The sequence below is a fragment of the Bacillus rossius genome, chromosome 13, assembly GCF_032445375.1.
Source record: "Bacillus rossius redtenbacheri isolate Brsri chromosome 13, Brsri_v3, whole genome shotgun sequence".
Classification (NCBI taxonomy): Eukaryota; Metazoa; Arthropoda; class Insecta; order Phasmatodea; family Bacillidae; genus Bacillus; species Bacillus rossius.
The window spans coordinates 17,270,095-17,297,264 of NC_086340.1; the positions used below are offsets into that span (position 1 = coordinate 17,270,095).

The 27,170-nt window shown below is 39.9% G+C and overlaps 1 protein-coding gene across 2 annotated transcripts in view; it reads left to right on the forward strand.

Moving 5' to 3' along the window:
• The window catches only part of LOC134538279 (actin-related protein 3), a 31,365-nt gene extending 4,396 nt beyond the window's left edge, over positions 1 to 26,969 (forward strand). The window contains exons 3-8 of one of the 2 annotated variants that reach the window (XM_063379451.1): positions 1,262 to 1,418; positions 10,099 to 10,256; positions 12,339 to 12,656; positions 16,540 to 16,758; positions 17,251 to 17,334; positions 26,656 to 26,969. In XM_063379451.1, coding sequence (XP_063235521.1) covers positions 1,262 to 1,418; positions 10,099 to 10,256; positions 12,339 to 12,656; positions 16,540 to 16,758; positions 17,251 to 17,334; positions 26,656 to 26,751 — 1,032 coding nt within the window. In that variant the 3' untranslated portion in view covers positions 26,752 to 26,969. Of the gene's footprint in view, positions 1 to 1,261; positions 1,419 to 10,098; positions 10,257 to 12,338; positions 12,657 to 16,539; positions 16,759 to 17,250; positions 19,142 to 26,655 lie in introns of those variants that run through there. The other variant, XM_063379450.1, reaches the window with a different exon arrangement.
• Positions 26,970 to 27,170: the final 201 nt, after the last annotated feature.

The following is a 27,170-nucleotide window of genomic DNA, read 5'->3' on the forward strand; positions in this document are numbered from 1 at the left end:
GAATACTTACTGCTAGCAACATCTGTTAATAACTGGTCGTACTAATGTGCACGTAGCCATTTTGAGTCGTGATATCTATAAATATTCAGCAAACCGTGAAGAACATTGACCAATTCAAAAAATTTAATGTACCTAGCGTGGATCAGTAGCGGATTCAGAGGGGGGGGGGGGGGGGCTAAGGGGCTCAAGCCCCCTCCAAAAGCATCTGGGTCCACTATTGTTTTAGTGTTTGCCTCGATAAAGCCTAGCCTCAGCTGGGTCAAGCCCCTCCCAAACCAAAATCCTGGATCCGCCACTGGCGTGGATGTTATAAATGTTAGCAGTCAAAATAAAAAGTTTGTTATGAATTTCAATAGTCTTTGCATGACTAAAATTTATGAGCACTGTGTTGTGGGAGCTTGAAAGAGTTCAAAAATGTTGAATTGGAAACTAATAATTTTATGTTCAACTTGACATTTCAAACAATTTGTTTTCTTATTCTTTTCCAAATTATATTATGATAGCCTATGTTAGTTTAGATTTATTAGATGTTTCAGCTATCTGTAACATTACACCATTAACCCTCACTATCAGAAACTTTTTTTTTTTTTTTGTTTTCTGTATCATAGTACCTACATGCTTTTATATGTTTAAACAGTTTTAAACTAAAAAATTTACTGGTTTGAAAATTAAATTGTTGCCAGGTTTTCCATTTGCATGCATTTCACACCATTATATTATGGTTCCATAAAACGTTAGTTTATCCAGTGAGAGTGAGTGAGTGAGTGAGTGTGTGTTGTGTTGTGGTTTTATTTTTATTATTATTATTATTATAAAAAGTATGTGTAGTTTAATATATTTGTTATCTTGGCAGGATGATTGAGATGAGACAGGGAAAAGATATTTTTGCTGAGCAGGGAAAACAGGGAAAGTTAATTCTTTTGTATTACGTATCCAGGTTTAACCCCCTCGCTCCTGTATTCATCGATCCTGTGTTGCATGATGATTGCTGTTAATGTGGAAATAACAATCTTAAATATCGCAATACAAACAAATCATGCCAGGTCTTGTGGTAATTTTTTTTTTTTCATTCGTGTTCAGTTCAACTTACGATCATAATTCGTTATATTACAAGTTTCTGCTAGGTCCAGGATCTTTCAACGCGAGCTCGTGTTCCACGGGATCGAGGGATGTTGTTGGGTTCGTGACACGAAAAAAGCGTTTGCCCGGGGAAACGGCGCAGGGCGAGAGAGTGGGGAAGCGCGGTGCCGTGCTGTTCCAGTACCCGGTGAGACACGGCCTCGTGGAGGACTGGGACCTCATGGAGAGGTTCCTGGAGCAGTGCATCTTCAAGTACCTGCGCGCCGAGCCCGAGGACCACTACTTCCTGCTGACCGAGCCCCCGCTCAACACCCCCGAGAACCGCGAGTACACGGCAGGTATAGCTGTCGAGAGTCTGGGTCCCCCCCCCCCCCCCCCCCCCCCCCGTACCCGGTGCACCCTCCCCGGCGTCGGTCGCTGATCTGTGCCCGTTTGCCGAGCCTCGTGTCCTTCGCTGGGACGTTTAGATTATTGACGTGACAACGTCTGATAAATCGATGAACGCCGGCTGCAAAGCACGAAAAAGTGTCCCGTTACGCACATTGTCCCGTAACGTTGTGTCCCGTTGCGCTGTGTTCCGTTACGCTGTCGGCGAGTGCAGTAATAATAGGTTATGTTACAATTGACTAAAAAATTATGGTGTTTCATATAATTGATATTTTTGATTACAGTTTATTTATATGAAAACTTGTCCATAATTATATTTAAACTTTATAGCCAAACGCCAGTTTTTTAAAAATTAATTACAAGTCATCTACACGTGAACTGTTTCGTCGACTGTTTACAAAGTGAAGTAAAAAGTTAATGCAGTTTTCTTTGCTTATTACAACAACAATTTCGGCAATAAAGGTTAATTATTCTTGCATTTTTAAAAATCTGATTGCTGGTATAATTTCAAGTATTTGTTCTTTTATTATTAAAATAAAACTGATTCAATTTTATTCATAAAAGTATGCAATCATTTCATCAATGTTTTGTTATGACGTCACGTTAAACCATCGTTCCTTAAACTGACTTTACAGACAACCAATTTTTTTTAAGAGAACCTGACTGCCCAGTTCTGAGTGAGGTCACCCCAGGTGCATACGTTGAATATGTACTATCTTTTGAGGAGTGGAAATGATCGGAAAGTGCTGCCCGAAGATGAATAATTTAGAACCATTGTTGTCTCACGCAGAGTAAATGGTTCCCACTGTAGCCAGATTGATACTATCCGGGCGTGTTAACGTTAAAATTTTTTATTTTGTACACTACTTTGAGAATAAAAAGTACCCTCTTAGAGAATCATTGTAAATCATGTGAGGAAGAAAAAAAAGTGTATTTTATTTTTCTTTCTGGACAAGTGTCTTTTCCTGAGAACTACCCAAAATTCTTCAGATCCAAATTCTAAGGGTATAGAATACAAATTTATTTGGTACCAAATTTTAGAACTATCATAAATTCTTTACACAGCATTTTGCACCACTTTTATTTTGTTTTAACACAGCTATTGGTCAATTTATCAACTGTTTTCAGTTGTCTTTTGTATGCATTCCGAGAGGAAAAAATATAAATTGTAAACAACCAATATTATTTCACAGGAGAAACTATTTGTAGAAGTCAGTCACTTTTAATAACAAGGCATTCCAATTATTATGTCCTATGTTCAAACATAGCCAAGTATTAAATTATTAAAAGATTAAAATATACAAAAGATTTTTTGACAAAAAGTGTTGAAACTAAGAGATTGTATTTCAGTTATGTTTCTTTAGAATTAAAATTTTAATATTATCGGATGATGGATGCTCTTTATATACAACAAGAAAACAAATTTCAAAATTTCTCATTCAAAATTATACACTACGTGTGTGTGTATATATATATATTGTTACGATTTCCCTGCGGGGGTTCGTAAAGGATAGCCCAATTAATAGATTTTATTTCACACACAGTTTTATTTATTACTACTACTTGTCACTTACAAATAATCTTCTAAATTGGCAGATAATTAATTACACGTAAAGAAATGTCAATTCCCCAGTCACTCGTTTCACACACCTCGCTGGGCCGCACTTCCGGCGCAACTCTCGTCGCAGCACCCCTCGTGGGTCTCCGCCGCGGGACTCCGTCGCCGCACTCCGCCGCCGCCGTCACACCCTTCGCCGAGATCCCACTCGACGACTCGCTCGCCACTTCACTCGGGACTCCGCCGCGCCCGCGACTCTATCGCCCGGAAACTCCCGACTCCACTGAACTCACTCACTCCCTGCCCTGGAACCTTCGTCCAAGGACTTCGCCACTATATCGCCCGGAAACTCCGCTGCGGGAGGACTCCCACTCAGTCTCTGACTGACTGACTGACTGACTCGAAGGTCGGCCCAACCTCCTTAAATAGCCCTTGGGTTCCCATCCAGAACAATCGGGCATGTCTCCGAGATATCTCGCGACCTTCGCCGTCGAAATGCCCAGAAACGCGTCGTGAGTCCTCGAAGGACGCGGTGGCTGCTCTAAGAACGCCGATAAAGGCGTCTGAGTCATTTTATTCCGCAGTGCGGCCTCTTTTAAGTAACCCGATCTGAGGCAGGTGCGCGCTGCGACGGTCAGGATGTCGCGCGATAGTATGACACGAGATACCAGGGAGAGGATGCAGGTGGAAGGGGGCGCAGACAGGCCGAACGAGCGCGGCGATGCCAAGCACTGCAGCCAAGCGCGATCGTAACATTGCCCCCTCCTTAAACCTGTTCGTCCCGAACAGGTAATTCATTTCTTCCCGCATATCCCTTCAATCGGTCTAGATGCACCACTTTCATTCGTCCTCTTTTCCCCCTCTGGATACGGTACACCACATCATTTAACCGTTTCAATACTTCATACGGGCCTTCCCATGCTGTCTGAAGCTTAGGACACCTGCCCTTCCTTCGCTGAGGGTTATACAGCCACACTAAATCGCCTTCGTGGTATCCTGCCGAGTTAGCCTTCATGTCGTACCTTGTCTTCATTCGGTTTGTCGCTATTCGGAGGTTCCTACGGGCTTCGTCATGTATAAATGTCATTCGTTCCTCCAAGCGATTGACATAGTCGGTAGTGCTGGTCGACTCTTGGTGAGGATGACCGAACTTGATGTCACAGGGTAGCCTCAACTCCTGTCCAAATACAATACTTGCAGGAGTCTGCCCAGTCGAGTCATGAATGGCGGCCCTATAAGCCATCAGGAATAACTGAATATGTTGATCCCAATCTTGCTGATGTTCGGCCACGACCTTGGCAAGGTGTTCCTCTAGAGTTCGGTTGAACCTTTCCACCATGCCATCCGACTGAGGATGTAGGGCTGTAGTCCTGGTTTTATTTATGCCTAGTAACCGGCACACCTCCTGAAACACTGTGGACTCGAAGTTGCGGCCTTGGTCTGAGTGAAGCTCCATTGGTACCCCAAATCTACAAATGAAGTTGTTGACTAGTGTATCTGCAATGGTGGTAGCCTCCTGGTTGGGAAGTGCATAAGCCTCTGGCCACTTACTGAAGTAATCCATCACTACCAGAATATACCGGTTACCATCTTTAGTCTTGGGGAATGGCCCAGCGATGTCGATTGCTATCCTTTCAAATGGAGCTCCCACATTATAGGCTTGCATTTTTCCGCGACTACAATGTTGTGGTCTTTTCCTAGCCGAGCATGTTTCGCATTTTCTACACCATGCCTCCACATCCTGGCGACATTTCAACCAATAGTAGCGTAGGCGGGTCTTACCCAGAGTTTTGTTAACTCCTAGGTGTCCGCCAGAAGTACCATCGTGGATTTCTTTCAAAACCTCTGCTACTAGACTCTTTGGAAGTAATAGTTGCATCTTAACTACTTTTCCATTTGGACTTTCCCATGCCCTCATGAGCAGCCCATCCACAAGCCTTAAAGAATCCCATTGTGCCCAATAAGCCTTCACTTCCTTTCGGTCACTAGATACCTCCTGCCATGATGGACGTCCAGTACCCTTTTCCATCCAGCTTATAATGGGTCCCAGGTCAGGGTCTTGATGCTGAGCCGATTTCAAGCTGGCATTGTCCCATTTGTCTTCACCGTTTGTTATAGTAGTTCGCCGAATATCTTCGATTCCCTCATTTTTCTCTGCTCTTTTGCAGTGGTTGCAGTCTACCTTGCAAGGTCTTCGAGAAAGAGCATCGGCATTGCTATGAATTCGGCCCTTCCTGTGTTCAATCTTACAATCATATTGCTGTATCTGTTCAATCCACCTAGCAAGTTGTCCCTCTGGATTCTTGAACTGTAACAGCCACTTAAGTGCAGCATGGTCAGTTCGTAAAAGGAATCTCCTACCATACAGATATTTGTGGAAATGTCGGAAGGATTTTACTAGAGCCAGAAGTTCTCTTCTTGTGACACAATAGTTACTTTCAGGCTTAGACAAAACTTTACTGTAGTATGCTATGACTCTTTCATTCCCATCCTGGACTTGGGAAAGTACAGCTCCCAACCCCCTTCCACTTGCATCTGTGTCAAGGATATAGTCTCCATGTTGACGGGGATAGGCGAGAATAGGGCTTGTACACAGGGCTTTCTTCAGGTCTTGAAAGGAAGTCTCGCATGTTGGCGTCCACAGAAATTGCCTCCTTTCCTCAGTCAGCTCATGCAGAGGCTTTGCAATGGCTGCGAACCCAGGTACAAACCTCCTATAGTAGGTACAGAGACCCAAGAAGCTCCTTACATCATGCTTGTTTTCAGGCCGTGGCCACTCCTTTACAGACCGGATCTTCTCAGGGTCTGTTCGGACCCCAACCTGTGATACAATATGTCCGAGGAATGTTACCTCGTGTTGAAACAAGAAGCACTTCTTTGGACTTAACTTGAGCTGTGCATGGCAAAGCCTGTCAAATACGTCCTGGAGGTTCTTTAAATGCTCCTTTACAGTATTTCCCACCACAATAATGTCGTCCAGGTACACTAGACATGTTTTCCAAGTCAAGCCATGCAGCACAAGTTCCATCAATCTCTCAAAGGTTGCGGGTGCATTACATAATCCGAATGGTAACACAGTAAACTGAAACAGCCCACTTCCTGTTGAGAAAGCAGTCTTCTCTTTATCCTCGGGGTGCAGCTCCACTTGCCAGTAACCACTCTTTAGGTCCAGCGTAGAGAACCATCTGGTGCCAGAGAGTGTGTCAAGTGTGTCATCGATACGTGGGAGGGGGTAGCTGTCCTTTTTGGTGACATCATTCAGCTTCCGGTAATCCACACAGAACCTCAGTTGGCCATCCTTCTTCGCTACCAGAACGACTGGGGAAGCCCAAGGACTTGCAGAAGGCTCTATGACACCACCCTCCATCATACTTGCAATCATCTTCTCTGCCTCTTCTTGTTTCGCTAGAGGAAGTCGCCGTGGTGCTTGTCGGATTGGTTCGGTATCGCCAGTGTTAATGCGGTGATACACGATGCTGGTTCTTCCAAGGTCAGTGTCCCCTAAGGAAAAAACATCTTGATTTCTCAACAGGAAAGAAGTAACTTCTTCCATCTCTTCACTTGTCAGATTATCTTGGCTTCGCTCCAATAACTGTTCTAAATTAGGATTAAGTCTCTGCTCGGTATGTATGCTAGGTGAAGAAGACTCATACAGGCCTACCCAAGAGACTGGTTCACAGCTAGCTATTGGGTCTCCCTGTTTCAGAACCCTCGTTCGCGAATCAAGGTTGGCTACCCTGACTGGTACAACTTCGCCGACCTTAGCAATGCTTCGAGCAATCAGGAGCTTCTCCAATCCTAAAGTCATATCCGGCTCAATCAGGTAGCTCATGTTGCCCCTAGGGTCTCCCATTATTCTAGCAGCTACAATGTGCTCATGGTTTGCTGGAATTGACACAGATTCGCTAACTACTACCTGCATTACAGGAACTTCCAATTGATCAGGGGTAAACAAAGCCACCTCTTCCCCTTTTATACGCAGTACCTGTCCCTCCATGTCAATAACAAATCCATACTGATTCATTATGTCCACTCCTAGAATTACTTCATCAGTGATATCGGCAACAAGAAATTTCTGTGGTAATGTCCAAGTCCCAATCCTTACTTCCGATTCCAACCATCCATGCACTGGTGCAGTGTCCCCAGTGGCTGTTTTAAGCCTGTATGGAATGGGTGTTCTCTTCAGTTTGTCCCTACTCACAAGGTCTGAGCGGATGATAGACACTGATGCCCCTGTGTCAACAGTGAGTAAACACTGTCTACCATTGATCCATCCATTAAGCAACAAACTGTCCTGACCTCTGCGAAGTAAGGATACTGGGAAAACCCTAGGGGCTACCATTTTCCGTAGAGCTGGCGTGTGCCCCCTCACACCAGCTACTGCCCGTTTCCCTGTTCTTCTCGCTTGTCTTCTTTCTGTGATGTCTTCTTGTGTGTCGGGCATTCCCGCTGGATGTGTCCTAATTCTTGGCAGACAAAGCACCGTGGGCGTCCTACTCTTCGGGCCTGGGTACCCGGAGAATCATTTAGCAACTTCTTCAATGCCCTGATGATATCTCCTTCATTAGTGTTGTTTCTGGCATTTCCTTCAGTATATGGCTCCAGTCCAGTTCTCCTTGTCCTAATGCTGGTGTTTCTTGAAGCACTGCGTGCCGCTTCAATTTCCAAGGCATGGACCAAGGCATCGCAGCTCTTCTTGTGCCGGGCCAAACGAAGAGTCTGCTGTACTTCTGCATCTCTGATCCCGTCTATAAATGCACTGGTTGCCAGCTGTTGTCGAAATTCTGTTGGTGCATCTGGATAAGCGAGGTACACAAGACGCTCGATGTCTGCCTCGAATTCCTGGAATGTTTCTGAGGGCCGCTGCTGACGTGTCTTCAGGGCTGTTCTGTATACCTCGCCCATGTGTCGGTCGCCATACCTTAACTCGAGAGCTTCCACCAGTACCGCATAGTTCTTCTGCTCTGGTACTGGTATGGTCTGAAGCTCGAGTGGAGGTCCTCGCAGGGCCAGGACAAGTGCTGTAGCCTTCTCCTCCTCGCCCCAGCCATTTACCTCAGAAGCTGCCTCAAACTGTCTTCTGTAGACAGCCCACGAGGTTTGGCCATCGAAGGTGGGTGGCTTGAACTTTGAATGACAGGTTGCGCCTTCCACCTTCACATCTCCAGAATTACTGCTTCGTTTCGTAGCACATGTAGCATCCTTGAGCATCCGGCGCCATTCTTCGGTTACCGCTGATATTCGCTGTTCTGTGGTGTGCTCGAGTTGGGCCAGCTGTTGTGCTACTAGTTCTTCATGTTCTGCCACATGTTGCTCTAAACACTGTACTTTGCCTTCCAACTGGTTGCTGGTTTCATCGATCTTCTTTTTCATCTCTTCTTGGCAATTATCAATTTTATTCTTCATTTCTTCCTGGCCACTCTTCATTTCATTCTTCATTTCTTCCTGGCTACTCTTCATCTCGTCCAGCCTATTCTCCATTTTCTCCTGGCTACTCTTCATCTCGTCCAGCCTATTCTCCATTTTCTCCTGGCCATTCTTTATTTCTTCCCTGTTACTCTTCATTTCATTCTTCATTTCTTCCCTGTTACTCTTCATTTCATTCTTCATTTCTTCCTGGCCACTCTTCAGTTCGGCCAAGAATGCCAGGACATTCTTAAGCTCATCGGCAGCCATCTTTCTTGTCCACATATACTACAAGCCTAAATAAATTTTTTTCTAATACTGTTCTTAATTTTAAATGACCTAGCCGAACCTTCTAATTTAACTAACAATAACTCTATTACATTCAAAACTAACACTGACTACAGTATACTCAAACTAACTCTAGAAAATTTCAAATTCACTAAAGTTCTAAACACTAACTATATTCTCGTAAACTAAATTCTATCCTTAACTTTTATTCTAATACTCTAACTGAATCCTAAATCTATTAATTAGGGCTACCCCACATCTGACACCAAAATGTTACGATTTCCCTGCGGGGGTTCGTAAAGGATAGCCCAATTAATAGATTTTATTTCACACACAGTTTTATTTATTACTACTACTTGTCACTTACAAATAATCTTCTAAATTGGCAGATAATTAATTACACGTAAAGAAATATCAATTCCCCAGTCACTCGTTTCACACACCTCGCTGGGCCGCACTTCCGGCGCAACTCTCGTCGCAGCACCCCTCGTGGGTCTCCGTCGCCGCACTCCGCCGCCGCCGTCACACCCTTCGCCGAGATCCCACTCGACGACTCGCTCGCCACTTCACTCGGGACTCCGCCGCGCCCGCGACTCTATCGCCCGGAAACTCCCGACTCCACTGAACTCACTCACTCCCTGCCCTGGAACCTTCGTCCAAGGACTTCGCCACTATATCGCCCGGAAACTCCGCCGCGGGAGGACTCCCACTCAGTCTCTGACTGACTGACTGACTCGAAGGTCGGCCCAACCTCCTTAAATAGCCCTTGGGTTCCCATCCAGAACAATCGGGCATGTCTCCGAGATATCTCGCGACCTTCGCCGTCAAAATGCCCAGAAACGCGTCGTGAGTCCTCGAAGGACGCGGTGGCTGCTCTAAGAACGCCGATAAAGGCGTCTGAGTCATTTTATTCCGCAGTGCGGCCTCTTTTAAGTAACCCGATCTGAGGCAGGTGCGCGCTGCGACGGTCAGGATGTTGCGCGATAGTATGACACGAGATACCAGGGAGAGGATGCAGGTGGAAGGGGGCGCAGACAGGCCGAACGAGCGCGGCGATGCCAAGCACTGCAGCCAAGCGCGATCGTAACAATATATATATATATATATATATATATATATATATATATATATATATATATATATATATATATATATATATATATATATATATATATAAAAAGCTTTGTCTTAAACGTTTGTGCTATTTTGGGATATCTGGAAACAGAGCAGATGTATTGGATAGAGAGAGTAAATAAATACACACTGCAAACTAAAGATGTGACATACACTGTTATGAAGCCTGTATAGATATGTGTCTCAGCTTGACAGAGGAACGAGGGAAGCGCTGAGAGCGGCTGTGCCCGTGTGTGTGTGTGCAGAGATCATGTTCGAGTCGTTCAACGTGCCAGGGCTGTACATAGCGGTGCAGGCAGTGCTGGCGCTGGCCGCCTCGTGGGCCTCCCGCCCCGTCAGCGAGCGCACGCTGACGGGCATCGTGGTGGACAGCGGCGACGGCGTCACCCACGTCATCCCCGTGGTGAGTCACTCCTGCGGGGTTGTGGGAAGGTTGCGATCGTAACATTCCTGAGACGTGCCTGACGCAGTGTGCGATTTTTCCCGGGGTCTATTTGTATTATTGTGTACCACTACAGAATCACTAATGAGTAGAGACATGTAAAATTCGTGATTTCAAATCCCTAAAGGATAGACTCCATGATCCTCTATGCATTCGTGCAAATTACATCTACTGATTGGTTACCGACTCGTAACACCTGTGGACTGGAATGATCGTGATTCGCTAATTCTTCTGTTAAAGATTTTTCATTGGCCCAGAGTCCTTCAGATAAACTGCGGCCCAATCACTGAAGAAAAATAATGTCAAAAGTATTTGGACTCTATCCTATCGCGAAATGAATCCGCGTACAGGTCTCGACTAATGAGTAGGGACAAGATTATATGGTGAAATGCGATAGAAACCGAAACGCAAGTTAATACAACACATAGCATCGAAATGCAAATTATGTCGTGGAATTCAGTAGCATTTACCAAAAATTAATTCAAAAAAGTTAATTTTTTAATGTTTAAATTCAAGGAATGTCATTTTCGAACAAAAAATTACACCAAAGTGATTAGAAAATATTTTAGTTTTATCATGGCTCTCTTATTGAATCACTTTTAAACTACAAATGCTCATTAAATTATTTTTATTGTTTTAGTGTATATCTGTTTTGTGTTGGTAGTGGAGTTTGTGAATTTTTTTTTTTTCACATGTACTATGTGTCTATATAGCATGTGCTATCATTCAAAATTAAACTCTAAAGAAAAAAAAATTTAGAAATATCATTAAAAATATTTACACCCATGGGAATGTTCAAAAGTTAGAGTTTGTCTGAACATCACTCCTGTTTTGAATTTTGTGAGTGTTATTTTAGTATTGAAAATTGCAGGGTTAATTCACTAATAATATACCATTTATATAATTTTTTTTTAAAAATGATACTGCTTACCCGATGACAAATGCTGAAGTTCTATTTTCTTATTTTCTTTTAGAGCACAACATACCACTTGCTGTGGTAGATCAAGTTGTACCTCTTTTTAGTATTTTATTCTATATATTGTAAATAATTGAGTTAAAGTTGCAAAGTGTAATTGTATCACTAATGAATTAAAACTACTGAATATTTGAAGACCTACCTTGTTCCTACTACTGATGGCTTAGGTAAATGATTGGCACCTCTAATGGTGTGTTGTATAAAATCAGTAGGGTTACCGAAGTTACCGTTTTACCTGGACATGCCCTCATTGTGTAGCCTCGTAAACAGGTGGGTTTTTCAATAATCTATCAATTGTTCTCATTTTTAATGAGGTAATAAAATGTTTGAAAGGTGTTCAAAACAGAGATCCAGAGTCATTTACTGATAGACGTAAGTTAGATGAATTTAATGGTCTGTTGGTAGAGACTACATATGTCTATAATTGGTTTTGGCAATCATTTGGCTTGTATTTCTTCAAGTTGTTTTCTCATTTATATTCAGTATTTATATTTAAGTGTTCGTGCCTGATAATGAACTCTGAATCGATACTCAGTTATGACTTCTTTCCTAATATAATTTTCCCTAATACAGTTTTCATAAAATTAAAATTTTTAAAAAATTTAGAATTTTTTCTTATTTCTTCTTTGCTTTTTTTTAAGTGTCCTTTTTTGTTTGCGACTCACTGGTAAGCTAGGAATCAAGCATGCCTCTTATGGCAAAGTATTGCAACTATTTCTTAGCAACTTTGAGGGAAGGCAGGGTTATCACAGGGCTCTGAAAGAAAAATCATTTACATAAATGATATTAATTAGGTTTGAAACAAAGTTTGCGCATGTTACTGTCAGCAGAAATTTGTAATTCAAACCTTTTTATTTTTAAAAGTAAAATAAAAGGAAGGGGGATAAAAAAATTATACATCACAACAAATGAAACTTTCAATTTTCGAATACATGGTGGCCCTAGTACCTCTATTTTATATACACATTTTCTCTGATTGAGGAATTGTACATGTGTTTACATACATTGCTACATTAGTTGATAAGGAAAATGTCACTGTATGGTGTGTGTTTCGGTGCTCTCCCCAGGCGGAAGGCTACGTGATCGGGAGCTGCATAAAGCACATCCCGATTGCCGGCCGCAACATCACGTACTTCATCCAGTCGCTCCTGAGGGAGCGGGAGTTCCAGATCCCCCCGGAGCAGTCCCTGGAGACGGCCAAGGCCATCAAGGAGCGCTACTGCTACATCTGCCCGGACATTGCCAAGGAGTTCGCGAAGTACGACTCGGACCCGTCCAAGTGGATCAAGAAGTACGACGGCATGAACGCAGTCACCAAGGAGCCCTTTGTGGTTGACGTCGGCTACGAGAGGTTCATGGGACCGGAGATATTCTTCCATCCGGAGGTGAGTTGCAGGCTTAGAGCGGATATTTTTATCATAATTTACTGTGAAATTCCGTTACAACGTACTTCAGAATAACGTTTCTTTCAGTTCAACGTGTGATTTTAAATTCCCGCTCAAAACACCAGTGTAAACAATGTAACAATATTTCACTTTAACATTTAAAACATATCCTACCTTTCAATACAACGACCATTCTTTTCCAGTTATTAGGAAAATATTTCATAATTGTTACTGTGTTTATGCAGGGGTTCTTTAATATTAATCTACATTATGATTAATTTTTATCACTTTTTAGAATCGTTAACAAGTATAAAACGTAAACAAACACAGTCTCAACGATTCATAGAATCATAGTACAGTATAGCGCGCCATTCATCCTCCATGGATCACACACTTTAGTGCACGAGACGATCTAAATAATCAATTGCTGTCTCGCCCTTCTTCAAGACAATTGTTTTTAGCTGCGCCATATTTTGGTTATTTGTAGAGCATGTTTTAAAAGTTTTAGTTAACGCTGATACAAACGTTAAATAAAAATTATATTTTAACTTATAAACAAAATAGAAAATCCAATAATGTTAATTTATGCAGATTAAGTTTTGAATTGTTTGGTGTCACCTGGCACAGCCATGCTCGCGACGCGCACTACCAGTGCGGTGCTATGGTTATCTATGGATGCGAGGTTTGTTTATGTTTAAGTGGCGCAAGGCAAATATTGTTGATTGAATATTTTAATCAGGATGGATGGCCAAAAAGATAAAAATAAACGCAAGCAGTTCACTTTCAAGGAATACGTGGAAATTTTTAAATAAGTTGACAAAGGCAGGAAAAAGGCAGATGTGGCACGGTAGTTTGGTTTGGTGCCCACTACACTGTCAACAATAAGAAAAGATCGCGAAAAAATTATTAAACTGTACGAACAGTCATCTTTAACTGCTAGTCGCAAGAGACTTCGCTTAGGAGATAACAAGGGCATTTGTTGGCCTTACCGCAAACGTTTTTAAACAATAATGCTTTTGTGTATACACATATATACATATGCAGATGTCTGTGTACATACATACGTACAGTCAAACTTCTCTGAAACGACCTCTCACGGTTCCCAGGAATAGGGTCGTAATAGAGGGGGGGGCGTAATAGATGTTTTCCGAAATTTTCAGTTGATTCCACACAACCCCCCCTCCCCTCCCCGGGTCGTACAATGGCAGGATGCTGTCACTCACAATGCTAGATGGCTTTGCTTTAAACCCACTTCAACCTTCATGACAAGTCCGTCGCCCTACAGGCCACCTCTAAAGAAAATATGTCAAAAGACAGTTTATTTTTACTGGTTAGTTTACATGTACGTATTCTGCTTGCCGTAGTTAAATACACTAGAACCCCGATGTCACGAACCCCGGATTAAACGAAGCAGTGATTTTACAAATACATTCTCGGGAACCGTCAAAAAATTGGACATTTTGACCAAAATGTGAAAATCAGAAGAAAAAAAATTTAAAAAAACGAAATGAAATGAAACATCATTACAATCTGTTAATTTTAATACACAGCGTATTTTTGTGTCGGCTTTTATACTTCCAATAATGTTCATGTAAGAATAACAAAAAAATAATGGGACATTTCCTTTAAAAATATGGCAGCTGTAGGTTCTGCAACGCGAGTGGGCGCACACTGAGCTCGCCCGGCTGGCTGGCGGCAGAGGCTTAATGACGCATAAGCTCACCCCTCCGTCCCCTCGGTTACATTCTTCAAGGCTAGCTCATCCCTCCCAGAAACACAAACCATCTAGTGTCCTCTCTTATAACACCCCAACTTCGCTCTCCTTTGAAAAACCTTCAGTGAGAAAATGCTCATTTCACCCTCCCTTCTCCCGTAAAATTGGGCTATTATGAGGGAGGGGTAAGACCGTTGTAAATATTTTCGGACCCCTCCCTGCCCACTAAAACAAGCCCAAAAAAAAGTATGTCAAAATATGTCACTTTTCTCACCAAGTTCGAGTTTAGTCATCTCTGGCAAGGAATTTACAAGCTTTCAAACTTAAATATAAATGTATTTTAATAGCAAGGGTCCTATGAAAAGGAATATACAGTAGAATCTCGCTGATGCGACCTGATCTTCACGGTTTCCGGAAAAACTGTCTTATAAACAGAATGGTCGCAATAGAGAATTCGGGCATTTTTAACCCCCCCCCCTCCCCCAAATATATCCACATACATAAAAATTGCCTTTGTTCGCATAGATTTCATATTCAAATAGTCTATGGTGTAAAAAAGACAACTTTTTAAATTCATATTACACCTCGGACTTGCATACCCCGAACAATGGGTTCCAATAAATACTCGCGCTAAGTGAATTTGCGTCACGCGAGTTCGGCTATGCTTTCCGACTGGTGGTTATTTTCGTTCAAAACGTGGCGAAGGAACTTGTGTGGATCAGGTAGAAAACATTCGGCTATAAACGAAAGATATAAGAACAATGCTATCCTGAAATGCTGTGACATGTTTTTTGAGTAGATAATCACAGCGACAGACCGACAGGATGCGCTCCCGCCCTTTCTGTCAGCGATGTTTATTTCTGCAGCTCAAGCAATTATCATTTCACGTCCCTTCGCAGCATAAAAAAAATTAAAAAAAAAAACACGTGGAATGCAGATGGAAAAGTAACTATGCAGTAAAATAAATAGATTCACGGCCCTGCTAATTTTTTCTATTCAATAAAATTCGAGGTATTAGTGATTTTTCAGCAGAAACTGCTGTGTGACTAATAAACAAATTGTATCATAATAAGAATAACTTAAACTTATAAAGTATTTATTAATGGGGAAGGACAGTCGTATAAGCCCATAAAAATATTTATTTTACCGAGAATGGACTATACAACCTGGCTTTTGTCACACGCGGTGTGGGAGGGGAGGAGGATGCTGGCCGGACGAGTTTCTTACGCTCTCGCAGAAGTTACCACAGCGGCTTTTCGTGCGGGCGGGTAAGATAACATGACAGCTGAGACGGCTTTTCGTGCGATAGTGGATGCGCCGTGCTTGGCTAGACACTGCCGCTTTGACAGTCCAGCTCTTGCCAAGATAAACGTGAACACATAGCACCCAATAAAGTGTAACAGACTTGTTTTCAGCCAATTTTACTCAAATTTTAGACTTTCTCTGCTCAAATTTTTCACTGTTTCTCAAAAAAATGGTTGTATACTAAACGGAATGGACGCATCAGAGGGGGGTCGCATCGGCGGGATTCTACTGTACCGAATAAAATCAAGCTGCTGTCACCAAACAAAGCATAAAACGGCCCAATGCGTGGTCGCTGCGTTATTGCTCGCGCGAGAGGCGAGACGTGGAATGTTACAAGAAAGATAAATGCGGGGGAGACAGACGGCAGCCTGTGTGTTTCCTGCGTGGGGAATAAGTGGCATAGCTTTTTTTTTTTTTTTTTCTGAGAGAAGCGACCTTTTTCTATCAACCCACGGGAAAAGATAATTTCTTGAGCTGTCAAAATAAACATCGCTGCGGCAGTTAAAACAAGTCGGCACTCGGCAAGAGAAACGCAGTAACACGCTACTCACCACAAAAAACTTATTTTCTGTCCGATTTTCTTCGGATTTTCGGCAATTTTTTCACGGTTCCTCGAAATCGTGTTCTAATAGAGAGGTGATCGCAATAAATGGGGTCGCAACAAAAAGGTTTTACTGTATATAGATATACACCACTGCAGTCATCCCTCGTCTTCGCCCTCAGCATCTACGCCGGCGCCAAACCGCCGGAGAACAGGTGTGCTGCACGCGGCAAGGGGGAAGCCGACAAGGTCCACACAGTAGAGGAACAGGCCCCTCACAGTAGAGGGATGTGACCTCTGGAGCATCACGCTGTATTTTCCAGTTCTCGAACCCGGACTTCACCACGCCCCTGTCCGAGATCGTGGACACGGTGATCCAGAACTGCCCAATCGACGTGAGGCGGCCGCTGTACAACAACATCGTGCTGTCCGGGGGTTCGACCATGTTCCGGGACTTCGGGCGTCGCCTGCAGCGGGACATCAAGAGGACCGTGGACGCCCGTCTCAAGATAAGCGAAGCTCTGAGCGGGAACAGGATAAAGGTGAATCCAGCAGGAATTTTGTTATACATACATTATCTAAGTTCAACTATTCTTCTGTCAAAAAACACTTTTAAGTGTTTTAATTTTATTACTGAGAATATTTATGGAAGTAAACACCATCATGTTTTAAACTTCTGCTAGTGTCGAAAGTGAATATTGAATGCTGTGTGAAAAAAGAAAAGTGAAATAGTTTTGGTTGGTGAATGTTGAATCAAACTTGAAGACACAACTACTTTTGGAAGTTCAGTTCCCGTTGTTCTGAAATATTAATGATTGAAATTCCTGGTTTTGAGTAATTTATTTTTAAAACTGCAAGAAAACTTTGTGTCACGTTTGTAACTGCCGGTAAAGAGCCATCACTGTCAAGAACATCAGCTATGGTGATGTTCCATGCTATATTTTGAGCACCGACAGTGTGTTGGGGATGGTACGCTTAATTTTATTTCAGTGAGACGATGTCACGTGATTTGATTGTCCTTTTGCGTGTTGCAGCCGAAGCCAATAGACGTGCAGGTGATCTCTCACCACATGCAGCGCTACGCAGTGTGGTTTGGCGGGAGCATGTTGGCATCCACTGTGAGTTCAACTCTGTATCAAGGTTCAAACCATGCTAACTGCTATTATTTTTGTTTTGCTGGGTGGATCTGTAGGTTTCACCAGTTTATTAGAAACGAACAAAAACAAGGTGTGATTCCGTCTGAAATATAATTACTTCATACTGAGGAATCTTATAACAGATACAAGAAAATATTAACATACAGTATTAGTTACATTCTTAAACAGCTCTCAGGTATATTCAAAAAAAAAATTATTGGCCGGCCGTACATGGAATTATCAAAAGTTTCATTTACTAAAAATACATAAACCAATAAAAAAATACAAATATGATTAAACGATCCCAGGTTATATATGTACTTAAAGTCCAGAAATTATGTTTATATAATTAACTGCCTCTGACGACGTAATTTAAAGAAAGTTCAGAAAAGGGTCAAAAGATACAGAAGCACCGGAGGTCGGGGCTTCGTTTCCCGGAGATCACGCGGGTACATGATGCCAGGGCGCTTGTGTCCTGTTGTGGAAGGGAGATGAAAATGCCAATTCGGCGTCCGGCTCTCGGACCCTGTCTGGAACAGTCAGAATCAAAACTGATCAGAACTTGAACACAGACAGTATACGGGGCAGAAAATGCCCGGAAAAGTTAAGGGGAAGTTGGGGAAAGTCGCGGATCGTCACTCACCAGACAGGGGAGTTGACTTCTATTTACAGATGTGTCGCCAGCCAGGAACAGGATCCCGCGAATACATGGCTGGGCGCGGTCGTTTTCATCATTTCAAAAAAAATTAAAAGAAAAAATAACTATTACATTTTGTACTACGCAGACGGACTAAACTACTTGAAAAAGATTATAGGGATAGCATCCCTTATTTAGGCGACTACATAGTCGGTTGCGGCCGGATGTAAGTCTTGCAGTGTCTCGTCGACTCGCCGATAATCGTGGAATGGTCCGTCTGCAGTCACGACGCGAAGTGTCTCGCGGAGAACCGCGTCTCGTAATTAAAAGTAAATCTTGAATCAAAAGTGGAGGGGAGGGGGCTGGGAGTCCGGACCGAAAGGTCCCGAAGTTCCTTGAGTGGGCGTCATAAAAAAACTCTGACTGATGTCTCGAAGTTGGTAGCACTGGCCGACTTTAGCGCTACCTGTTGAGAGGTGTCTGAAATAAAAAGAATCGACTCGTCCAAGGTGTCTGCTTAAACCAAGGGTTAAAGGGACAGTCAGGTGCTACACTCTGGCGGCCTACAGGATAAGTTGGCTGGGCGGTTCGCGAATTTGCCGCTCGGTATCGTGTGCGGTCCATCTTGGCACACACATTTTTTATGCAAGGCGTCCTTGGAGACGGTCGCTGTCTGCTGGGGTTTCTGACCTGTCATTGGCTTTAGACAAATTCTTAGAACCGAGTGAGGAGGGGGGTGAACAAAAGTGCAACGACGCTGAGAACAAGCGTCCATGACGTGCTTTTCGAGGAGAGAACCTAATATGTATTCGTGACAGTAAAGGCTATGGTCAGCTTGTCTCTGAGAAATGGTAACAGCTCGTCCAGAGCAGCTGTATGCAGTTTTAGTCATGAAGTGAAGTAACGTTACAGGCCTGGGACGTGCCTGTAAGCGAGGGAAATTTTAAGCGAGCTGCCAACAAAGTATTAGATTTGCAAAAGATCCTATAGGTCTCTGGGAAAGGTGCCTCAGACCACTGGCACAAAGTTTAACTTAGGGGAGTACACCAGACTAACAAAGTGTAAATCGCCCTTTAGTAACCAAATTATAGAGCAAATAAAATTTCCAAAAATAATTTAAAATTATAGTAAAATTTAAAAAAAAACGTGTCGAAATACCAAATTTCCGGCACAACTCATAGTTTAAGGATCGAGATAATAAGTTAAATTAATTTTATGCCGTTCTTAATAACTAGAGACCTGCGAAATTCGCGGATTCATTCGGTGATAGGCTAGAATTCAAACACACATATACCTTTTAGATAATTTTGCTATTGGCTTACTGTTCATCTGGATGAATCTCAACCAATGATAAACCCTCAACCAAAGAAGGATCGAATCACAGACGAACCAGCTGGGACGACTTAGAAGTCGGCAGCCAATGAACTTGCGTTATTTGCCCGAGTGTACAGGGGTATGTGCAGTCTATCCTGAAGGCCATTTAAACCGCGATTTTTGCAGGTCTCTATTAATAACAATGGACAAGATTTTATTCTTTTATTTTTAGGACAAATTCGTTTTTTAAACTTGATATCTCAGTGTTGTTTTTTATTTTTATACACTGCATTTATAAAAATAGTGTATTATTTGACAAATACGAAACTAAAAAAATTGTAATATTTATTTCACCAAAATATTTTTATTTTGATTGACACCAGGTACACTTGTACAGTAATAATCTTTAATCACAAGCATGGCTATAACAGAACACCGAAAAATAAAAATGAATCTGCTAAGTTATGTGTTGAGACCCCGAAAAATGGTGAAGCGCGAAATTCACGAAATAACACGAAAATTTGATACTTTAAACGAATTTTGCGACTTTCCTTAGATTTCGACATAGTCGCGAAATTCACGAATTTTCGCATGAAATTCACACATTTTCGCGCGAAATTCACGTGTTTTCGCACAAAATAATGTCCTTATGTCGCAAGTTCTATTTATTTACGCCATCGTAAACATAGGCGTGAAATAAACATAGACTGAAAGACTAGTGCCGCGATATTATCTTCGTTTTGACACGTTACTGACATCCGCGTATTTTTATTACTCTGTTTACAAGCAGTAAATATTGCCATCGCAAATGAAAACAAAATGTAACAAATGTCAACAATCGATATGTGCGCACTACCAACATAACAAAATTGACTGTCCACAGTTTTCGTGTTTTGAATAATGGTCGTTTCTGTCGCAAGGCGCACTGGTGTCGATTTTTCTAACCTAATTTAATCGCATGGAGCTAAGATGGAAGTCATTTTTGCGTGCACATATCTATGAGTGTTTACAAATACCGTCCACATTTTGTAATTTTTGTGATACAATTGAATTTATGGCTAAGATGCCGAAAACTTTGACAATGTTTGATCGCGAAAGAAATGAAATCGGTTGGATTTTATATTTTTGACCAGCGGGACAAAATTATGATGTGCAAGTTCTGCAACGTGCAGGTTGATTGAGAACACAAAGAAAGAGACGTGCAAAAAGCATGTGGCAAATGACACACAAAACAAAACAGAAAAGACAATTATTTTGTCAAGCAAATTCTACCGTGTCTAAACAAATCTCGATAGGCGACAGCGTGAAAACAAGCTTGAAAGTGCAGAAAACAAGAATTTGTTTCTGATTTTGTTAATATGATGCTGTAAGTTAACATTCCTTTGGAAAAAGCTGATCATCCAGCTATGAGGGAATGGTTTAATACACATTTTGAAGGTTAGCCTTATTTATTTATAAATGTTTTCCCCCTCTAATAAAAGTTCATAAGCATATGTAGGCCATCAATATTATCAATAAACTTACCTTTAGGCCCAACTTACCTTTACTTCAAATAAATATGCAAGTACCTCAGATTAACAAACACATAAATAGGTTGGATTGCATTGTGAAATGGTGAGCACACCACAAGATATTTTTGACTGATTGATTGATGGTTTGACTCTGTAATCCAGCAGTAATCTTGAAAAGGTTAGGTTAGGTTTGGCTTGGCTTGGCTTAGAATTGTTTTCAGTAAATTAGCCCATTAATATTTTCAGCAACCTTATAAATGCTACCTATTTATAAGTATATTGTAAGTTATGTATACATTTTAGTTGCAGGGGATTTGCCATCAGCCAACACTCTTGGAGAAACTTATGTCCCAAAAATTGGCCAGGCAAATAAGCAAGCAGTAAGGCATGCTGTAGAAGACAAACAGATTGTATTCTTGTGTGATGAAACAACAGACAAAATGGGCCGATGTAAGGCAGAGTCTGCTACTTTGTAGTGCCTATCCCCTATGAGGTTTTTTTTACACCGCCAATGGCATAATTTTTTCACCATTTTTTGGGGTCTCTACCGATTGCTTATTTTAACACCGATTTTTTGCACCGCTTGGCGCTTGCTTATTTTTACACCGATTTTATGCACCGCTTTTGTCATTTTTTTACACCGAAATGAGCCAATTTTATTTACCATTTTCTGGGGTCCCTAGTTATGTGTCTGAAAAATGTTCCGTCGACAACATAAGAGGTGCAAAGTCAAAACATTTAGTAATTGTTTTTTTTCCCAATCCATTTGGTTCATACATTTTGGGACTAAATTCATGCAAAGTAAATTACATTCAGGAAATTTACCATAGTAAAAGATAAATTTTTTGTAACTTAAGTTTTATAAAAATGCTAATAGATTTCATGTTTTTAGTTAAGTTTCGATGCTAACTGGTGCATTAACTTCCATTTTGGTGTGATACAGTATATTTACAAACTTTGTGGTGTTATTTCGGTATCATTGCAATTCACCATATATGTAATCTGGTCTCAAACTCACTACAGTCAAACCTCATTAATACGAATCCGCTTAGTACGAAATTCCCGTTTATGCGAAGTACTTTCACAGTCCCGGAAAATAAAGTATGATTTCCTATGTTATTCAGTACTTTTAATACGAAATACGGTTAATATGAATTACGAAGTTGTTTTGATCCCTCAAGTAGCTGTTAACGTGTATAAGTGAACGGTTAATACGAATTTCACCGCTGAAGTCTAAAGTAAATCGTCTTCATAACCGTCATGTAAACAAACGTTTCTCCAAAGATACATGTATGTATCCAACAGCGCAAAATGGTCGAAAAACAAGATGAAAAGTTCAACTCTATGATGATGCGATGTTAGTAACTAAACTAGAAAAGATGGCATGTTGTAAACGGAAAACGAAAAGGAAAGAACTCTATACCTTATTAATATTAGTCGTCGGAAGTGTACATACGTAGAAGTTTAAACAATCTATGGAAAAAAGTTCTGATATTTTCCATTGTTCACGCACGTGTATCTTAACCTCAATTTTGAGTGTTAGTTGTTTTGTAATATGACTGCGAAACGTAAACGCAACGAACTTACATTGCAAGTTAAAGTTAAAATTATCGAAGAAGTAGACAATGGAGAGAAAACGAAAACTGAAATGGCGAGAGAATTTAACATCCCGCAATCGTCGTTGTCGACAATATTAAAAAATCCTGAAAAGATTGAATCGGCTTTTGCGAGTTCGTGCAGATTATCAACAAGAAAAAGAATGCGAGGCCCAAAACATCAAGAAATGGAAGCTATTTTGTCGCAGTGGTTTTAAGAAATGCGTGCAGCAAACTTGCCAATTTCTGGACCTATGATTCAGAAGAAGGCAGACTACCTAGCATTGAGGTTAGGAATTTCAGACTTCAAGTTCAGCAATGGTTGGCTACAATGGTTTAAGGATCGCAACAATCTTGTTGGCAAAACTATGTGTAGGGAGTCGGCAGCAGTAGATATGACCAAAGTTAAATGTGGTAAACAATGCCTATAAGAAAAAGATAGTGCAAACCAGAATTGATGCTTTTTTTTAAACCAAATGTTTGAATTGAAAATGTGTCATGAATGCAAGTTTATTGAAGTTTGTATTATGATTTATTCTGTAAGTGTTGCATTGTGTTTGTTTTCTTCAGTGTTTACATATTGTCTTGCATGTAGTGAAGCCAGCTTATACTACTAACGATGTGTATAATTTTCTTTATAATTGTAAATATAGGCATTTAAAGTTCAATCAATTTTTTTTGTCATGATATCCCAATAGTTTGGTTAATACAAACCCTCGTTATTACAAAGTGCTAAAATATGGTCCCTTCAGGTTTCTAATAATGAGGTTTGACTGTAGCTTTTACCCGCGGCTTCACTCGCATTGAAGCCATTAAATAAGTATCAGAGATCATTACAATAGAAATGAATCAATAAAATATATTTCTCTGTAACAAAAATAAATAATTATGAATTTTGACGGTCAATAATACAGTGCAACAGTATTACAGTACTCAGGGTTGGAACTTCATAACTGGAATGCTAGATGGCGTTGTAGCTAGATTTTGAGATTTTTTGACAAACATTTTTTTTTAATTTTCGTAATTTTTTTTTTTCAATAAAAAGTATCCTATGTTACTTCTAATACCTCCAAGAAAATGTGTACAAAGTTTCATGATGATCGGTTAAATAGTTTTTGCGTGAAAGTGTAACAAACAAACTTACATTCAAATTTATAATATTAAGTAGGGATGTTTACAGTGTCAAAACTAGTACGTACTTTGATCACAAGCTTGCTGATTTACTGTATTTTAGTTCTGAGTAAATTCATTACATTCATGTAAAATAAAAAGAATATTTTTACATAAATTCTATCTTACGCCACATTAGGGAACGTTCTAACTTTTTACATTGTTTTTAAAAATATAAGTGAAAAAATTATATTGAGATAAAAATAAATTATAAAATAAAAGTATCTAGCTATGTGTTAGCAATCATGACACATTCTGGGATCGTTCCTTTGTCTTAGGCCCAATTTTGAGATACGAGCGGAGTCTAAAAAATTTGAGACAAGTCTAGCAAATAGTGGCAGCTTGATATGACACAAAACTCAAGTTCATTTAACTCAACAGGACAAGGCTTGTTTTCTTGAAACTTGATACATATATGTGCAATGAGCATAAAATATAGGAATATTATTTTGCAAACACCCTCGTATTTACATTAGTATCTTTTTTTTTTTAAGTATGGTTTTTTTCAAAACATACATCCCCGGAAAAAAAAACATATATATATATATATATATATTTTTTTTTTTTTTCCCCGCTAATTATGTTTCAAATGCTGAAAAACCCACAATTTTGGAATGGCCTGCTGTATGTCATAGATTTGTAACACAGTCAATAAACTATGAAAAGTAAATGTTTTAATGTCTGGGATATACTTTTTTCTATTACAGTGGAAATCTATAGATTCTGTTCAGCACAAGCATACCGTGTTTTCTCGTATAATCGTCGCACATTTTATTCTAAAATCAAGTTTATAAGTAGGGGTGCTACGAATATGCGGGAAAAAAAATTTTGTTAGGTAACGTTATTCATAAAAACACAACCCGTTCATGGAAAGTACGTTTATTTAAAAAAAAGGTGGAGTATACAAGAGCACGCCAAAAAATCTATATTAATAATTCCTTAAACAAAAGAATGCGGTCTATCAAATGTAGTTAAGTCAGCACCTGACAGAGAGCGCGCTTTGTTTGCACTCGGCGAGATATCGATATTCGACTACGTGCGCGCGCTCTATACGGGAAGCAACATAACCAAACATGAATGATGCGCTGGCTACATTTTTATAAGCGGTACGCCGCGGCAACGCAGACAATCAAATAAAGGAAATAACGTTTAAAAACGTCTTTATAATAAAATTTACACGTCAAATAACTTCGTATTTCCATTAATTAAATAAATAATTGGTAATGACCGAAATTAAATTTTAGATTATACCTACACCGCGGTGATGCAGACGATCAGATAAAGGAAATAACATTTAACATCTTTATAAGAAAATTTACACGTCAAACATCTTTGTATTTTTCCGTTAATTTATTAAGTAAGTGGTAATGACCGAATAAATATTAGATTTCTACTTTTAAATAACCTACACAAAGCGCTCGGCATCTACTAGCGGGACCAAAAACATCATGCGACGTTTACGCGAGAAGTTTTTTTATCCCAATTTTGACAGCCTAAAAAAGTGTGCGACCATTGTGCGATAAAACACTGTACTTTTGATTGTATAGTCAAAACAATATACTGCTTTATTTTTGTTTATAAATTCATTTATTAGGGTAATTACACATTTTACACTAGTTTAATGCCACTTTTTTAAGAAATTATTAAGTCACGATTTTTGAAAATACATATTAATTGCAGTTTTTGAAGTTGGGAAGATTGTTAACCTGAAAATGGCAAAAGAAAAGAGAAACAAAGTAAATTTTCGCTTGACATTTTTTTTGTAATGTTATTGTTTATGTACAGTTTATTTAGCATGTTCATTGAATGGCATCAAAAAACATATTTGTTGAATATAATGGCTTTTTCAGAAAATAAAATAAAATCTTTGTGATAATTGTATTTTTTTGAGTATTTCTAGATTATTCTCCGTAGGGCTGAGTTTTTGAATTCCAGAGGATTGTGAAGTTGAGAGAAATTGTAGGTTAAAATTAATCAAATAGATGCAATAATTATTATTGATATTTTTTTAATTTTTTTAATATACTATAGTCGCACAATCCTTGATTTCAAAGGCCATCACATCTTCTGAGATTTCCGGAATCCACTGGGTCCAAAATTTCACATATTAAAATAAAATATAACTTGCTGCTATTGATGACTAGTTTACTTACGTAAAATCGACATGTGGTTTACCGCCCGAGGCAGGGTGTACGTGGATGGAATGAGGCTGACCCTTACAGGAGCCGGTTGCCATACAGAGGGACAGACCTGTTGTTTTGGCCAGCCTGAAGAATACATATGTGAGATGAGACTGAGTATGGAGCAACTACGGAATGAATTGGTTGGGAAACAGGAGTATCCGGAGAAAACCCGCAAGCCATGGCAACATTTGCCCTATTTTCCACTTGACATATCTATCATGTAGAAAGAGATACCTATATGGATTCTAATATTGGGTTAATGCGAATGGTACATCAACATAAACACCAGAAACATACAATTGTTTTCAGCTTGAATTTATTTCCAAGTACTCTACTTGACTCAACCAAAAATTAATTAAGTTTGGACTCTGCCCAAAAATTTTCTGACTTGTTCATCTTTTTTTTTTTTCTATTTACCTTAATTTTTTTGTATGTATGTACATTTTAATGAGATTCAAAGCCAAAAAAATAAATTAAAATTTAGTTTTTAATTAGGGTCAAGATTTTATGATTTTATTTTTAGGTCAATTTTGTTTTTAGAATGGGAGATTTTAGTGTTTTTTTTTTATATACACTTAGTTCATAAAAAATAGTGCATTATTCAACAAATTTGATAATAAAATATTTGTTAATACTTATTTCACTACAATAGTCTCATTTTGACAAACACAAGATGCACTTATACAGTAACATCATTATTATTAAACTAATAAGCATGTCTAAAACAGAAATACTTGGAAAAATAAAAGTGCAATTTTTGTGTGTTTGAATAATGTGCCCATGTTGTCAATGTAAAAGCGTTACTAGTAAGTCATGCAAATCAAACAATGGAGTAATAATTTGTTCCAATATAATTTCTAAATATGTTTTCACTGTGTTCATTTTTGTTCCAGCCTGAATTTTATGAAGTGTGTCACACCAAAGCAGCGTACGAAGAGTACGGCCCAAGCATATGTCGTCACAATCCAGTTTTTGGCACTATGACGTGAAACATTGAGGACAAGCAACATGGCCGAGAGATGTTTTATACTTCGGTGAAAGTAATGTGATTGTTAATAAGAAAAAAAGTTATTTGACAATTTTTAAAGTTATGTGACTTAAGTGTTGTATTTATTATGTGAATATAAATGTGTAAACAGAGAAATTACTATCAAGTTTATAGTGTTACATGTTGTTTCTACATCAATACAATTATGTTAGCCCACTATGTTTACGTAAATTTTTCTTAGTTGTCTCTCACCTCGCCTTTTATTCTTATTTGTCTTTGAAATTTTACCTTAGGTTTTGTTCTCAACAGCTAGCAGTGATGTCTTGTTGCCTAAGACTTGGTGGCAAGATATTTCATCTCTTAACTTTTCATGAGTACATACCCAGCCTTTTTTTTTATGGACAATTTTCAGTTGACTTC